General features: G+C 37.9%; 1 protein-coding gene across 1 annotated transcript in view; it reads right to left on the bottom strand.

Annotated features, from left to right (window-relative positions):
• Positions 1-14,032, bottom strand: part of LOC139736695 (uncharacterized) — an 84,953-nt gene that overhangs the window by 34,703 nt on the left and 36,218 nt on the right. The window contains exons 6-8 of the mRNA XM_071647442.1: positions 11,191-11,433; positions 2,466-2,510; positions 865-968 (exon numbers count right to left, since the gene is read on the bottom strand). Coding sequence (XP_071503543.1) covers positions 865-968; positions 2,466-2,510; positions 11,191-11,433 — 392 coding nt within the window. The remainder of the gene's footprint in view (positions 1-864; positions 969-2,465; positions 2,511-11,190; positions 11,434-14,032) is intronic.

The following is a 14,032-nucleotide window of genomic DNA, read 5'->3' as shown; positions in this document are numbered from 1 at the left end:
TAGTATGAATAGAGAAGTGGATAAAGGTATAATGCAGGGAACTTATTCTCATACTAGAACTCTTGCTTGATTGGTTTGCAATAAATTCACAGGAATTACAACATGGTGATATTTATCTATAAGGCAACCTCTTCAGCATAAGCACTGCTCTATGAGAGGGTCCTGACATTACCAACATCAAAGCATTGCTAAGTACCAATTCATACACACGAGTAAGCCATGACATAGTGGGTAAAACAACTTGTCCAAATATACAATGTATGCACTGAGCAGTATTTGAACCCAGCACTTCTTATCCAAAGGCTGACAGTTCCACTGTGCCACAGTGATCCTGTAAGGTACATCCTAGCACAGCAAGCTGTACATAGATGAATGTTTGCACACGACTTTACTATTGGGGACTTTTCGATACATGTCCTGGATGTGGACAGGCACGTAATGACGTCATTTTCAGGAACTGCGCATGCTCCAAGTTTTCCAGCACGTCCACAACGCTAGAATCAAGAACATGTCTTCCATGGATTTCACATCCTAGATTCAGGACGTGATTCTGTGAATGACATCATCGCTTGGCATGCCAATAGCCAGCCCGCTGGTGGGGACAGGGCTATGAAATCATAACTGTACGGTGTGAATGGCGTGCACAAAAATCAAAATAGATGATAACACTGCTGACATAACAAGTAGACAGCAGCCATTTGGAACCGCTCTAGTACGAGAATGGCATCACCGTCCACACAATCGAAAAGTCCCGACTATAATCTACAATATTCCTGAACATTGATCTTCATGATGACAGGTCCACCTCAAAAATGTCTCAGGGATGGACATGGTGAAAAATGGCTGGACCATAGCCACACTGACCTTTGAGTCTCCTCCAGTTTCTGCATCAGCTCCACCTTCTCCCTGTCTCCTGCCTCCACCAGGGCCTTGAGACTCTCCAAGCTCTCCTCATTCTCCCTCACATACTGAAGAACATAAAATGTGAATTTAGAACATGACCTCAATCAACGACCTCAATCAAATACTTCATCTTTGAGGCAAGGGTCACTACAGGTAACTATCTACTCATATGGGGTAAATATATCATGTACACCTTAATATTCTTGGGGATTGTTACACCACTCAGTAAAGAGTTCTTTTGATAAAGTCATTCCGCAGAAAGTGTTACGCTAGTTGTGGATTAGTACTGAAGAGAGAATATCACATTCATGCATTCCAGTTCTCAAGATGCTACAAGTTTCAACGTACAAATGTGTATCAGGCAGAGAGTCAATGAGCAACTCATGCATCACCTGTGAGTTCTACAGTAATATCTCACTGTAGGTCAATCTGTCAATCAGAAAGCATAAAGGCATTACACTGTACATCACATAAAGTTTGCATTATATCAAATTGCAAGGACCATCCTCCTATCACCTGGTACTGATGTATTATCACTTCTACACTACCTTGCTAAATGTCAAGAACTTACAAAAGCATAATATTGGGGCAAAAGATTATCTACACTGTGATACATGCATGGCAAGCTATTATAGGTCAATGAGTACACAGAACTTGCATACTATGACTTGATGTATTTATCTTTGTAAACCTAGATTACCTCTGGTATGATGTAATACTTTGTACCATGGGAGTTATTCTAATCACAGAATGATTCTGCAAAGCAAATCTACTTTCAACCTCAAAAACTTGAACCTGTACCTTTAAAAGAGTGTTCTATGAATTACTGGCTTGTTGACTGGCACCATTCTATCGGTGCATTAATGTCAATTCCAGTCAACGCTGATGCACGTTTGATATAAAATTTATTCCGGTAAACAGATACTTTGTTTGTATGTCCCAAAACAGATCTGTACTAATGAGGAAGAAAAAGGGCAGTAAAAACACTATTCCATCTTTCTTCAATGACAAAGCACAGGATGAGAGCAAAGGTAAACATCTGTACAACTTTGATGTCTTCTTATTTTTCTTTTTACTTTTTTTTTGGCTGAAGAATGTTTGTATCATGAAGTAGAGCATGAAATGATATGCATAATATGTATTCATGATCCAAGTTACAATGTACAAAACTAAATGAAAGCAATAACTTTTGCTTTATCTTTTGAAATAATTTTGGATATATGACATACACTTGTACATGAGATCTTTTCATGTCACTTTTATATGCTAGCAACAAATGATAAAATCATTTCAAGGCATTTGCAAAATCTGGTAACACCAAGGAGGTATCATTCTCTCATACCTCCTTGGTAAAACACATTGCAAGGACATGGAATTAAAGCACATTACTGTTTCTTCCAAAATACCTGAAACTGAATACCAGAACCACATAGGATGCAGAATTTAGATATTTCATGTTCAACTTTCTGAAGTTTTCTCAATTAAAAATAGAAAGACAAAACTGGTGTCTTCTATTTGAAGGAGTAGAGGAGTGAAACGTGGGTGGCAAACGGGTTGTCTACCTGTTGATGCTGGGCCCGCAAGATGGCTAGCTCATGTTCTACCATCTGCAGTCATCATCATCATCATCATCAATGGCATGGAGTGGTTAGATGAGGAGGAGGAGGAGACAGAGGAGGAGGATGGGATGATGGAGATTATTGGTTAACAAAAATAAACAGATGCAGAAAAAAAAAATTAATTCACCATGGCAACTGAATCTATGACTGTACACCACAAGCAACATCTGAAATGTGCCATCTTTTGAGTCAAAGATATATATATATATATATATATATATATATATATATATATACATATATATATTTTTTTATTTTATTCTTTTTTTTACAGAGTCATATCTTTAAAAATGTTTCTCATGAAAGAACATTTTAAAGAGTTAAATATTCCACGCCAAACTTTTCATTACTGACTATCGTGACCTTTTTTCTTTCTGTTTTTTTTTTTTTTTTTTTTTGGGGGGGGGGGGGAGCTGTGGTCTGCAAATTTACTTTAGTTGATGGCACATTCCTGATTTGCTTGCAATACAATGTAAACCCAGTATACAATGAAGATTAAAGGTTTGATTATGCATAAGTCAAAATAGAAAAATGCATTTAAATACAAGGTAGTGTCTGCATATCAGCATGCCCATGACCAAGATGAACTAATCCTTTGTGAAGAACATCTAAACTGCATTGTCACAAATGAATTATGAACCAGTGATTGCAATGCCTATGCACCAAGGAATACACATCAACCCCAATGCATTCTTGTACAAGTTTACTTTACAATCTTTATAAACTAAGGCCCTACATATTTCTGATCCACTGGATTTTAGAGTTTAAAAATGGTTTATTATATCCATGATCTGCAACCTGAGCTGCAGATGCTGATGGCATTTAATTTTTAGTTTTTGATGTCAGGCTGTGCATATTTTCAAGTTCGAAAATGAAACCTATGCAGCAAGTGACAATATCTGTCACGTGATAAAGTAGGCTAGGGTCACCCATTTTCTATTTCATGACATTCTTGTATTATTATTGAAATGAATTAAGAATATTTCATTGATAAATTCATATATCCAGTGAATATATTTTGTGTGTTCGTACGCTTTATTTTCTATTAAGAAAGCCTGGCTTACAGTCAAAATCACATGTTGAAGACATACATTTTCATTTCTTATTAGACATTAGGTACTGATGATTAAGAAATAAATTTTCAATGCAAAAAGATATTAGATGTTCTTACAAAGGTGTATTCTGGTTAAATCAAAGAAACAACAACCAATCCAATTTACACTAAAGAAATAATAGATTAGATAAAATTCTTATTACCATGGTCAGCCAATAAACATAGATGTGCGTAAGTGACTATCATTACAGCTACCTGAGTACATGAACTCTTGTGATCAAAATATCTGCACGCATGAATTAGGATGAAATTGACTGATACAAAGTCACATTCACGTATAGTCTGCAATAGACTAGTCTGGCATTCATAACCCTCTGTTTCCTCAATTCTAAATTGTAAAAATATGGAAATATCACCCAAAATGAATTTCCAAACTTCAATAAAATTCAATCCTTTTAATACCTCACTACTTCCTTTACCAGTATACACATGGAAAAGGGAGACTAAACACTACACTCAGTTCACATCAATGTAAAATTCAATGACTTGATGTTAGCCACATTATAAACAACATTCAGCTTTGAAGCCAGACTAATTCCAGACATGCTTGCTAACACATCATTCGAAGAGCACCTCAAACCTGCCTCCGAAGCCCTGGATTACGTGCTTGCATACACTGTACTTATCTATTAACGAGATATGAACCTTTCGCTCCTGTGCTATGGAAGCCACCGCAACCAGTAGAATGTGCGATGATGATATGATCAGAAATCTCACAGCACACCACCAGATGAATGTCAAATGGCATTTATGCTCCAACCCCCCCCCCCAAAAAAAAAAACAAAAAACAAAACAACAACAACCCACAATTCATCATAGATTCAAAATCCTTCTGCAAAATCAGCAAAATGCAACAATGCTGAATGAAACAGAGTGGCTGCAGTCTCAAACACAAATTAATCCTGTTTAAAACCTTTAATAGTGCTTTTGCATGACGCTTTTAAAAAAAAATTCTTTATGATATTGATAACACCTTTGAACACATGATCACATCAGCCATGAAAATTGCTCTTAAGTTCTTCATGCAGCAGGGTTTCAGTCAGACCAAGGAGTAACTCCTTGGTCTGACTTAAGAGCAGTACATGATGGCAGTGGCATTCAAAATCGTCATGGTAAAAACACAGCGTAAAAATTCAACTAGCAGTTCAACTAATGAATACTAGTTTGTCTCAGTGGAAAAAAAAAAAATAAAAACTAAAAACTAGAAGCAAAATCATAAAGTGCATGATACTGTCATTCATTTTCAGAACCTTGCATGGTTGCACTGTGTCAGTCCAAACACAAACTTGGGCAAAGAAAAACAAAGGAAGACACCAAGGATTTTTAGTCGCAGCACGGCAGCTCAAGAGCGGAGAAATGTTAGTGGAGTTAGAACAAAACTGCATGGGCAAACTTTGATGCATTTAAGCTTCAATGGGAGCAGTTAGGGATGTTAGTCGGCTCTCATCAAATTCATGAAAGGTAATGAAATTAGGAGGGTTTGGAGTACAAAAGATAACAGGAAGCACAAGAATAAGAAGGCATTTCGGCTGTGATGGCATCAAAAAAAGTGGATGCAACGGCAAAGTTCATTGTACCTACTGATGCATGTGTACAAATTATCAATGTCTTGATGTCACTCGAAGGGCATTTGCTCTGCAATAATTCTGAAGATTTGGTGGGAGATTTTTTTTTTAAATCTTTTCGGGAATTTGATTACCTTGATTTACCTTTAAATAACAGGTGCAAACTTTGGATCATATTTCAGGACAAAAATTTAAGTTTTAGTCACCTCATATATCACACATTTTAAAGCTAAATTACTGTTTTGTGCACTTTTGCTTCTACTTACCCCTTTTAACTACATTGTAATTATGCCTTTCTTTACAGTAAAGTAGCAATATGATCTCAAATAGCAATTATCAAATCCAAGCATGATGTGTTTTCTTTTCTTTTCTTTTTAATCTATTCATCATCTTATAGACATTTTCTAGGTTCTGGATCAATGACAAAGTATTCTTAATGATATGTGAATATTTAAAACGTCACCAAACCCTCCATACAGTAAGTGGATCCACCAGTATCAACTTTATCAAGAGGTCATCCAGTGATTCAATGTAGACAGTGAATGTAGTAAGCCATCATTGTGACTAATAGTGACGTCCGCTCACCTTAATCTATCTCTATTGCCTCAGTCTGCTGACGAGAGACTTTATTACCGACAGTATTGTGCTTCCACTTATTATGTCAGAACCCCCCCCCCCCTCTTCATTTCACCATGAGGTCAGTGACCCTTATCTCATGTGGTATGCCAGCATGCTTGCCCACACCACTCTTCCACACAATATTGTGATAGGGCCATCACTCCGCAACACTGCCTTGATCATAACCTTGAATCCTCCTAACCAAATTTCCTCTCTCTCGGACTTTGCCTACCCCCAGGCCACCTGGATAGATTTCTATCCCCAATGCATCCAGTCAACAGCTTCCCATATGACTACAGCAGCTCCTGCTGCATTATACAGAGAACTGTAACATCTCTGTGGAATTGTGTGATCCTCAATATCAAAAACACATTCTTTTCTCTTTTCTTTTCTTTTTTGTGAACCTACACTACTCTGTCATATTGCTCTTCAGCATACTGTACTGTTTCCATTCAAGCTGGAAATGTTGTTTGTGTTTATATGTGCCACACATGTTTTCACTCCATTTGCTATCACAGCGAAAAAGAATTAAAGATTCATATCTTGCAGAGTAACAAGTCGGTGAACATTACTCCTATCCCGAGGAGACAGAATCACCAGGGTACACTCCCACATATGCTGCCATTAATTGAATTCAAGGCACTCTTGTAAAATCAAAGTGAAAGTGGCCACTCTTTCAATTTCTAATTTTTACAAGCTGATATTCAGGAACTGCACATAACTGGCTACTACAGGGCATGACTAATGGATGAAAATACATACACAGTATGCTCACTTCTTATGCACTCGGTCTATTGACCAGAGACATAAAGATTCCAAAAGCTGCCCAGATCTAGTCTTAAACCATATCTATGTGATTTCTAGGTTTTGTTCCTGTATGTACCAAAGAAAAGAAATATAGAAACTTGTATTCTTTTGTGTTTATTTTTTGCTCTCTGATAAAGTCTAGAGAAATAGAGAAATTCACATTCTTTTGAAACCATTTTCTGCTCTCCCATTTCAGTCTAACTGCCAGGAATGAGAATAAGCTAAAGGAATGATGGAGTGACAAGTTAAGAGTTATATCTTCAGGGTTCAACCCATTGGAAGTTTGACAATTACAGAATACCAGAACATAACATTTGAAGTTGAACCATCGAGGCAGGGAACCTTCAGGGATTGAAAAAAAAAAAAAAAAAAAGAGAACCCACATAATAATAATGTCTCCAAGCTAAACATTAGCTGAAGAATAGACTGAATTTCCATTTGCACCACTGGAGGTTTCTATTCTAGCCCTTGACTGCACCCCCCCCCCCCTTCATCCTTGATGAAAAGACTGAGAAGATATTTGGAATGACCGAGAGTGAATGCAGTCAATCTTGACAAATCAAAATATATGCTCTGGGCACAAGCCAAAAGTGTTTTTTAGGTACCAGGGAGGTTAGAATAGCAACTTATAAATAGCAGCCAGGGGAGCAATTGTGGTCAGAGCTTGCTCTGGTGGAACCATCCCCCCCCCCCCCCTCCAAACTTCCATATCAAAAGGTAATTCATGTAGCTCCCTAAACAATGTCAACAATGCCACAGCAGTATGTCCCCCTTTACTATCTCCCTCAGGGAGACACATAGAAGTCAAGTGTGGGGAGTTTGGAGGACAGGGGGGAAATACTTGGTGGTCTGGGGCAACTTTCTTTGTTTAATGGGGGGGGGGGGGGGGGGGGAGAGACCATGAGGGTGGAGGGTCAACCACTGCATCCCATTTGGGAAAAATTGAGTTTTCTTTGTTTGGTTTGGTTTTTTCCTTGTGTCATCTTTTCTAATTTTAGAGGAAGGAGGAGGAAGCCTCACCTGGAGGAAATATTCAGCAGCCCCCATTATAAGGAGTGGGAGATAGCCCTCCATAAGGAAATTGTTAATTTGACTTGGGGTTTTCTGGGGCATGGGGAGGGGGCTAATATATCCTGTACCATTAGCTCTACTGCCTTGCTGTCCATAGAGCCCTTTCTTAAGATCAGTATAACTCATTTCTCGCAGCCCCTTTCTCAGTTCAATTGTGCTCACATTGATCATATCGCTACCGAGGCCACTGGAACCAATCTGCACCTACAGGACCCCCATACATTATCTTCTCTTGAAATTCTTTTGGTTTCATTGAGGGCTGGCGTCACGTGTACGCTTTCAATTTTCAATACAATGATGGTTTCCCTTGGAGTTTCATGAAACATGTGGGATCATTGAAATAAGAGGAATGGATAGTAGGAGGTGGCACAAGGCTTGTGTGTCTGTGTGTGTATGTGTGTTTGTGCATTGAAGACCTGAAATCTAGAAGCAAAGAGTACACACTGTATTAGGTGATGCCAACATTCACATATCAAAATTGAGGAGCCACTTGTATGCCTCTTAATAAGGTGAACATTTTCAATATTGCATTTTTTCCTTGTAAAAACATGAGGAGATATCTTTAAGTTTAAGGAAGTTTCCTGCACTCGTGGAGAGGTAGCAGTTTGTAACTATGGATACAAGCTAACACTAGATGTGATTGGTTATTGTAATTGAACAGGTGAAAAAAAACAGGGATTTTTTTTAAGATACTTTTCATAGTACAATCTGCAATGCGGTTGAAAGAGGAGGAGACATACTTGCTGAACTACATGTAAGCATCATAATGGTGCATGTCATACAGTTGAGCTGTACTCTTGAAGAGCAAAAGTCTAATACAATAAAATTATGCAAACCTGTAAAAAAAAAAACCAATATGATGCAGGGAATACGGAGGGAGAATTCTGGGGTCACAGTGAAGTGAAATTCCTCTGCACTGAAGGGACAAAAAATGAAGCACTCTTGGTCTGCCAAGGAGATATTTGTGTGATAGGGCCTACATGCATGTCTGTGGGAAATAATCATTCTCATACTGTGAGGGCTTTCATATTTTATTGTCAGGATATGAGATATAGGCCTAGTATGTATGGTTCCAGGAAAACTGCAGAATTAGGGAGACTTAATATCTGTGGGGGAATGGCAGGATTTTATGGGGGGAGGGGAGATGGCCTAATCCACCTGCCAGGTAACCAGAATTTTGATACGATAATATGAGATGAAATGCCTTTGGCTTCAAATAGTGCTGTTTTCAGTGTTGTTTTTGGAAGGGGGGATCTGACAGGTCATGGGCAGCAGAGGTATACCTAGACCAGAGCCCAGCCTTGGCTAGGAATGTCTTGGCGGGTTCAGTTTACCTGGAAAACTCAGGGAGGATGTGGTAGAAGAAGAGAGAGATTTCTGGCAGAAGTTCCAAGGGAGGAAAGGTGATGTAGACAGACAGACTTACTGTTGCGGTTGAGGTTTAGAAGCCAAATTCCATTACTAGAGAAATATTTCATGCATTTGTCTTCAAGTTTGTGTGTCCCTTTTGCAACCCTTTATATGAGATTTCTTTCATGTCAGAGCTGGTATATTGTAGAGATAGGTACACTTTAATTCATATCTTAGAATAGTAAAACTGGAAACTTCTTTTTGATGGAGGATGAATTGATATTATAGATTTCCAGTGAATTCATTTTGACCCCTCCCCCCCCCCCCATTAAAAAAAAAAGTTCAAAATGTTATTCTTGGTACAAAAAGGGAGCTTATTCTCGACTGACAGGGGGAAAGTTTTTCATTTCTCTTTTTTTTTTTTTAATTCCAGGGTGTATTACTGTAAGATTTCAAACAAGATGTTTGGAGACATCATTTGTCAACCATGCAAAATTTTGTGACATTTCCAAAAGGGATATAGGCCTATGACTTTTAAGGTATCATTGCACTCTTTGATATCAGATGATTTGTGAACAGTGTTGCATCTAAAGTCTGCTACAGTCTACCTATGCTATGTAAAAGCACAGGAATGGCACAAGGCATTCTTTGAGACAATTTATTTTTGTTTGTGGGAAATGTGAATCCAATTTGAGAAGTCAGGACAAATTAAGGGACACTCAATACAGTTTAACATGCACTAATATGTGATGCACACATTCACATCTAATCGCATTGTAAGCTGGGATGCGCTTCAAGCAGTAATACCATTTGGCATAATAATATGCAGAATAATGTAGTATGCAGGTAATAGATATTCTACAGTTGTCTGAACTCAAGACTAAGAAGCCTTTGTATTTCCCATCGTCATAAAGCAAGATATTGAAGTTTGTATAGTAGTGCAACAATATCAAATATCACTATGCACTATAAGTACTGCGATCTTCAAATTACATTATAATCATGATTGCTCAGATTATTGTCAGCGCGACCTTATCTACTTTCTAGGGCATAGATACTAAGATCCCATTCAATTCAGATAGCTATTCTGAAGTCAAAAGAATATCTTGGGACTGGTTACATCCATGTTTTATATGTACCTTTAAAGAGAAAACTGGTGGTTGAAACTCCACACATCTAGTGCACTACTTTGGTTCAAGTAAATGTACCAGTGTTTCATTAGATGATTTCAGATTCTTTAGGGTGCTCACTGAATCAAAGCATTTTTTTTTTCTTTAAAAGGATACTTTCTACTGTCTATCAACGCACTATATCTAAGCTGGTAGCATCCACAGATATGCTTCACAAATGCAGAGCATACAAGTTTTATATACCAAGCCAGTTGACAAAATGAGTTAAAAACCGATTTACAGCATGGGTGCAGTCATACACATTGCCTGTTTAGCATGATTCTTAGAGAGAATACCATACAAGTTTTGTTATTATTATTTTTTTTTTATAACTGTGAGCATTTTACAGAAAACTACAAGAGGAAAATGAGCTAATTATCTGCAGTAGCACTACTAAATTCATATGCTGACTTAACCCTTGTATACCATACCACCATGCCCCTTTCACATTATAAAATTACAATAAACTCAGAGTAAAATCAACTTGAATGCAACTCAGAAATTGGGTAATAAATCCTTCACATCTGAAGATTTGACTCCACAATGCCAATTATTTTTATGCAACTTTTCCCGCATTAGAGCCAATATTAGTTGGAACTCAAGCTCACATAAACATGACAATTTTTGTCAGAGGCATTTTTTTTCTTAAACATGTTAATGGTAACAAAATATCTGTGAAAGATAAAGCAGATTATTGATAAATATCTGTGAAAGATAAAGCAGATTATTGATAAATTCAAATTCATATAAAGAACGCAAAATGCTGCTGGTTAATAACTCAAATCCCCATTACTGAATAAACAAACAAGAAAGAGTAAGTCCACTCAACAGAGATCTTGAGTGATATAAGTACAGTGAATAAATGAATGAATGAATGAATGAATGAAGAAGACCTACAGTATATACACTAAATACTTGCAGCCAGACACCAGAAGAGCTAATCTACATCATCTGCTTAACAGCGAGCACAGTACCTGAGACTCGGACTCGGGGAGGGAGGAGTAGGACTCAAGAGTCTCCACTTTGGCGATGGAGTCGGAAGAAGTGGGAGAAACAAGACCGGTGGAAGAGGAGTCCGAGCCCGAGTCCGACCGGAGTCGGACGCCGTTTGCGGGCAGGGCCGTCGAGGCGGCAGCGGCGTTGGCGCTTTGCTCTTTGTCTTTCCGGGGTTTGACGGGGGCGAGGGCGGGGATACCGCTTTTGCTCGGCCGCCGGAGCTATTGTGGGCGAAGTGGGGGAGGTTCGCCGGGCGGGGCAGTGTGGAGTTTGGGCAGACAGGGTTTTCATAGTGTGTGGACATTGTCACAAGGAATTTTAGGAGACAGATAGTGAAGGTTACCATGGTTACAAGAGCAACGGGGGATGACATGAGAATGGTGGTGATGAGGATGGAAGTGTAGCATATGTTTAAGAGGAAATTTGTGTCAACCACAATGTCAAGGATACACCGGGGTTGGAGAAGGCATGAAGCATTGCAGCAGGAATTTATTTCAAAGCAAGCAAAAGAGCATGAAAATCGATAAAGCAAAAATGCAGGGTGTGTTGAGGGAACGATGAACGTGTTATGTCGATATTCAAGTCACATGTTCATGACAGAATGACATTTACATAATGAAATGTCCAAGAGATACCAGCAGTATTTCAATGCATTTGGTTGGTGTTGGTGCGAGGATGATTTTGCCAATTTAGAGTTATCAAACATGACAGAGCAAACAGTGATTTAACAAGGACAGTGGATCAAGATATTCGGACAAGTAGAAAAAAATAATCAAAGGTCAGGGTATTAACCAAAAAGAATAGGCAATCAATATATATTGGTGCCCATACAGTTCCAAATATTTGGGGCATGAATGTCAGTGACAAAAACAAACATTTTTGGGGAGTCAACATGATTTTAAAGGGAAGGAGGGCAAACATTCAAGAAAATTGGATTGTGGCCAGTATGCCACACAGAAAACGCATTAGTGAGCAGTGCCAAAGAAGGAAATAAAATTGAAGTATTGGCGTGAGAAGTTCAAGAAAAATTTGTAGGAAGAGATACATATTCTCATTTGGAATATTTTCAGGGTTAATTGGAGAAAATGAGATGGAAAATGTAACTTGGAGAACGGAAGATTTTTGACAAAATGAAATGGGGTAGAGAGGATGTCGAAAGGGCAAGACATCAATTACAGAAGAGACAGACAGAGTGGTCAAACAAAATTTTTTCATCCCGGCGGGCAGTTGCGGTCAAATAACGGACACCCAGAGAGAGCAATGGGTCAGTGGTTGAAGAGTCACAAGACAAGATGCATTGCATTAAGTTGGAATGGTTGGCAGTGACCACGATACACCAATATAAACCAATTGTCGTTTAAATTTTGTATTTTTGAATGAACCATTTATCCATTCAAAATGCAAAATATTAGAAGTGATATTGAAACCATGTGTAACGGTCATGGATAATGTGGTAAGTATGCATAAATATGAGCAGTACACATATATTATTGGAGAAAAGTTAGATTTAAAAAAAGAGTGTTGATTTCATGATTTAAAGTAAGTAAATTACCATGAGATTTGAAAAGGACAAATTTCCATGAATAAGAAGATGGTACAGTTTGGAGTAATGAATAAAGTTTAATGTGATGTGATCAATACCATTCAAATTTTATAAAGAGAATACAAAGGCAGAAAGAAGGTACATGTGGTAATGTATTGGGTGAAGGAAAAGTATGTGTGCATATAATGGTTTGCATAAAGTTGGGGATTGATATTTTTATATGGTTGCAAGAGGTAATGCATTTGGAGTATATGAGTATATTTTGTGATGATGGAGAAAGATTATATATATTTTTATGGGGGCAGCATATGATGTGAAAAGAAAAAGGGGGAAACAAATGCAAATAATATTGGTCAACAGCAAATCATTGTAAATCAGGGAGGAGAACATGAACAGTGATGGCTTCATTTTATAATGCATAGCAGCAAAATCAAATGAATTCATGGATGCATTTTGTTCTTTTGGATACAGAAACAAAACGTGCAGTCTTCTCACCTTCTTCCCAATCAAGTTTCATACATTTTGAGGATTTGAGCAACTGTTTCATATTCATATCATACATAAGAAACTTAGAGATTCTCAGCTTTCAAAAAAAAAATCTTAATTTGTTAAGAGCCACATGTGAAAGCAAAAGCAGTGAGTAGTTGGATACATTAATGCTGTTTCTGCACGTATAGAAGTCGTTTCTAATTTTGACTTAAATTTCTGCTTTGGCATTTGACTTTTTAAAGATCTTTCCCTCAAAATGGCAAAGAGAGAGAGAGAAAAAAAGAAAGCATTAATTCCATGCTGACAAAAACAAATGTAAGAGCACATGAAATCTGACAAAAAGTTTGCTTATTTATGGTCTGAATGTGGCAAAAATGGGGCATGCAATAGCATCATGTCATAAAACTCTCAAACGTGAAAACAGCTTTTCACCATTCCATGCTTTAAAATGACTCGATCACATGCAATGCTACGGTACTTCTGAAGTTGTAAACACCTACTGCTGACAGATTAAAACAGAAGGAATGGCGTCAAATGAGTGACACGCCAAAACTTCTTTCCTCTGGTTAAATCGAGACAGAAAAGCTGTATTGCCTTTATGCCCTATCTTGTAGAGACTACATTTTGGTTATCAGCCCACAGTAATGCTCCTTAACATATTCAATCTGGCCTGAAACCACTGTCAAAGTCAAAACAGAGCAGGACACTGTTGGAGGCAAATTCTACTGCAATAGTAATTCTATACAAGTGCTGCCACTGTAGGTCTAACTAGTGATTATTGCTGTTAG

The sequence above is a fragment of the Diadema antillarum genome, unplaced genomic scaffold (assembly GCF_040938485.1).
Source record: "Diadema antillarum isolate AM-2024a unplaced genomic scaffold, OU_Dant_1.0 seq00000662_RagTag, whole genome shotgun sequence".
In the NCBI taxonomy this organism is placed as follows: Eukaryota; Metazoa; Echinodermata; class Echinoidea; order Diadematoida; family Diadematidae; genus Diadema; species Diadema antillarum.
This window is presented reverse-complemented; position numbering and strand designations above follow the sequence as displayed.